At 35.4% G+C, this 3567-nt stretch overlaps 1 protein-coding gene across 1 annotated transcript; it reads right to left on the reverse strand.

Moving 5' to 3' along the window:
• Positions 1 to 206: 206 nt before the first annotated feature.
• Positions 207 to 3366, reverse strand: LOC137404485 (glutathione S-transferase 4-like). The gene is made up of 5 exons (XM_068090707.1): positions 3187 to 3366; positions 2096 to 2188; positions 1552 to 1664; positions 1280 to 1402; positions 207 to 576 (listed from the first exon to the last, which is right to left on the reverse strand). Exons 1-5 carry the CDS (start codon positions 3323 to 3325, stop codon positions 388 to 390), a joined length of 657 nt encoding a protein of 218 aa, XP_067946808.1. The 5' UTR covers positions 3326 to 3366; the 3' UTR covers positions 207 to 387.
• Positions 3367 to 3567: the final 201 nt, after the last annotated feature.

The following is a 3567-nucleotide window of genomic DNA, read 5'->3' on the forward strand; positions in this document are numbered from 1 at the left end:
TTCCCAACACTGATAGTGTGATTTCGGACAGACACAGCTCTTAGTATAGTAGACCACATGTGACTAAAGCATGCTTGACTACAGATGTTAACAGCGCAAACGCAGCAACAGATGTAGAAAAATATCAAGCAAATAAAATAAATACAATTAAAAGAACAAATAAAATTTATTTTCTGATTGAAAAAGAGGCAATGGAAGTTAAGGATTATGCTAAAAATATCCATAATAAAATTAATTATAAATTGATGAGAACGGAAACCAACGCTTTAACAAGACAAGCTCCAGATAGCTGGAACTATTCGATATTCTTGATCATCCATTGTAAAGTGTAAAATAAACACAGGATAGAGAAGGAATGAACTTTAGTAATTTGAACATCAGCCAAAACTAAACTCCCTTCTGCAGTAGCCTGTCAACTATGTCAGGTGATTGCTGAGCCAAATACTCAGCAAACTTTGGATCAGCTTTCATGTTATCCATGAATTCTTCAAGCCAGGCATTTTTAAATTCAGCTAGCGGGTAGATGGGAGAGATGAATGTCCAAAGAGTGAACAACTCGATGTCTGATACAGTTACCTGCAACAAAAAATGTAAAATAAAACCATAAAACCGATTAATAACATTATAAAATTTAAAAAACAAATGATCAGCAGCAAGTTGAAAAAAACACTGACTCAACATTCGCAACACTATTAGACTACCAAGTTTTAAAATGTGTTTGTTCAGCTCCCTCAATAATTCCTGTTTTTCACCTTTGCATTTTTCTTTCTTTTTTCGAACGTAACGAAAAACATCATTTTTCTGATGAACATTAACAAAAAGTTATACATACAACATGTTCGTCTATAGCACTAGCTGAGAAGAAATGCTGGCACTCAAATTATGAATACATCTAAGTGGTTTGCTGATTAATCTATGAGATAGGTATTTTGTTGCATTTTCAGAATAGAGAGCGTTAGGGCAGCTGAAATCACACGTACTCCTACTACACACTGCAGCTACTTATCGTTACACGCAAAGGTAATAATTAGCTTGAAAATAAATCTCATCCACAAAATATCTCATCCACAAAATATCCCATCATGGACACTAGTGTAAGGCTAGTTTTTGGGCACATAAATACTGCCTCGTTATAGCTGGTTAATCACAATCTGATGAAACTATTATTGACAAGAACTGATCTGTCCATGCAGCTACATTAGCAGTAGTCTTTCAGAGGTGCTAGCTAGTAGAACTATAACAGAGGCAAAAAAATGGAATCCTTGCTTTTACAGCTTACCTTGTCACCGAATATAAACTTGTTTCCATTTTTGCAAAAGGTTTCTACAAATGATTGGGTTTGTATTAGTTTCTCCCGAACAGTCTTCTTCTTTTCCTCGATATCATTTGGAGAAGGTCGAAGCTGAAAAGCAAAGATTCGAAGAGAGCGAACTAGGATATGCTACTGTAGAAGCTTCGGACAGAGACAATACCAAAAGATGTAAACTTCTTCATTTCTATTATGCTTATAGCTAAAGTTGATAAGCTTACACAGACATACAACATACTCACTTTGTACAACTCAGAAAGGAGAATGTGCTCCAGGAGATGATTTCCTAAGTCTGTGATAGTCAGAGATATAGAGTTGCTTTGGGCTTTTTCATATTCATCTTCAGGTAAAAAACCTACAGACAAGATTAACTACTTGCCAAATGTTGAATATGGAAAACTGAGTCGTTGAGACAAGGTCTACTGGCTACATTATTATGGACCACAGACTATTTACTGTTCCACAAATAGTTCGTTATGACCATCTGTATTTCTCTATGATAATATTCCCAATTAATTTTCCTATTTACTGAATACCAGCCTTTAGCTTGGGGCGATCAAGTATTTCAATGTGGTAATTGGTAGCTCTTACATGCAAACCAAATGATAATACAGTCATACTAATAGTATACAGTTGTAGTTCCATGAAAGTAGACTGACAACTCCACAAAATAACGCCTAAACGTTTTGTCTGATTTTTACCGAATGTTTTGCCTGTCTCCATAAAACATTCATGAGCAGTCCTTTTAGGGAATAGCGAAAACCCGACCAAAAAAAAATTTCTTACCCAGCTTGTTGGCAAGGTAATAGTTAATTGCTGAGGTCTGACTGAGAGCTCCTTTAGATGTCTCTAGTATAGGAAGAAATCCAAGTGGTGTTTCTGCAAAAAAGCATCTGATACCTTGAATAATAATTAATATGACCAGCAAGGAATAAAAACTGGTGCTCTAAATAGATTTTTAAGTAATATACAAACCAAATTTACCTACATACCAGACAATGGACGTGCTGACCTAGGTATAAAACCTGATGATAACCATGCTAGTGTGTTACTACTACCTGTAGTGCCTGTACTGATGAAGGGCAGCTACGTATGTTGATAAACGTACAGATAAATATAGCACAGATAGACATGTGCTGATATATCTATCAAATGTGCTGATGCAGATATCTGATAGAAATATTAAGAAGAATAGAATAGTTGTAGCTGGACAACGCTGATGCAACATCATGGCGTATTGTCATTAAAAGCCTAGCGCTTATTAACTAGCCTACTGGAATTTTCCATTGGCAATGTGCCAGGCTAATAGCAAGTGATGGACAACTCTCCCTAGTTCTCATTGTCTTTAAGTTGAATTTTGCTACTATTTTCGATTGGCAATGGCCAGGCTAATAGCAAGTGGTAAGCAACTCTCATCACTTCTTATATTTATAAGCTGTTTTTAATACCCGGGCAACGCCGGGAGGCACAGCTAGTAGTATATACAGGTAACTAAATATTTAAACACGCTAAAACTAATAATGAAAGCATCTATGCATTCTTTCTCTCTATGCTATGCAGGCATGTAGAACAAATGCAATTTATATACATTGAAAAGAACAAAGTAACAGGAATAGCAACAGAAATAATATAGTCAAATTAAAGATTATCTTCAAGTTAGAAGAGTCATAATCAGTTATTTTTAGTAACAGACCTGCTGCAAGTGTCTGGCAACGTTACAAATGGCGATATTGTATCTAATAATTTGAATTACAAGTAACTGCAGAGAGAAATCATTCAAGCCAACACGGAACATTCATGCGAATGCTAAAACCCTTAGAATTGTGAGTAAACAACAAGAACTGACCAAGACGAGTAATAACAACATACATACATACGAGTCTTCAACTTTCCCCAGTCTTGGAAAAGAATTCGTACATCTTCGAACTTTTGACCAGCCATGAAAAACATAGCTCTGGCTGGTTCAGCTCTCGCTTTCAGGTCAAAATAGATCAGCTTGTAAGTCTCTTCCGCCATTTTGTTTGCTGATTTATGACTAAAACAAATGATGTTAGTTGTGTGAGGATCAATGAACAATTACTGATGTGTACCAAGTAGTTTTCACAAAATATTTATCTTGAACGCTTATCAAAACAGTAACTGTTATATTATGTTGTATGCTAAACAGTAACTGTTATATTCTGTTGTATGCTAAACAGTAACTGTTACATTCTGTTGCATACTAAACAATAACTGTTATATTCTGTTGTATACCAAAA

The sequence above is a fragment of the Watersipora subatra genome, chromosome 9 (genome assembly GCF_963576615.1).
Source record: "Watersipora subatra chromosome 9, tzWatSuba1.1, whole genome shotgun sequence".
Lineage (NCBI taxonomy): Eukaryota > Metazoa > Bryozoa > Gymnolaemata > Cheilostomatida > Watersiporidae > Watersipora > Watersipora subatra.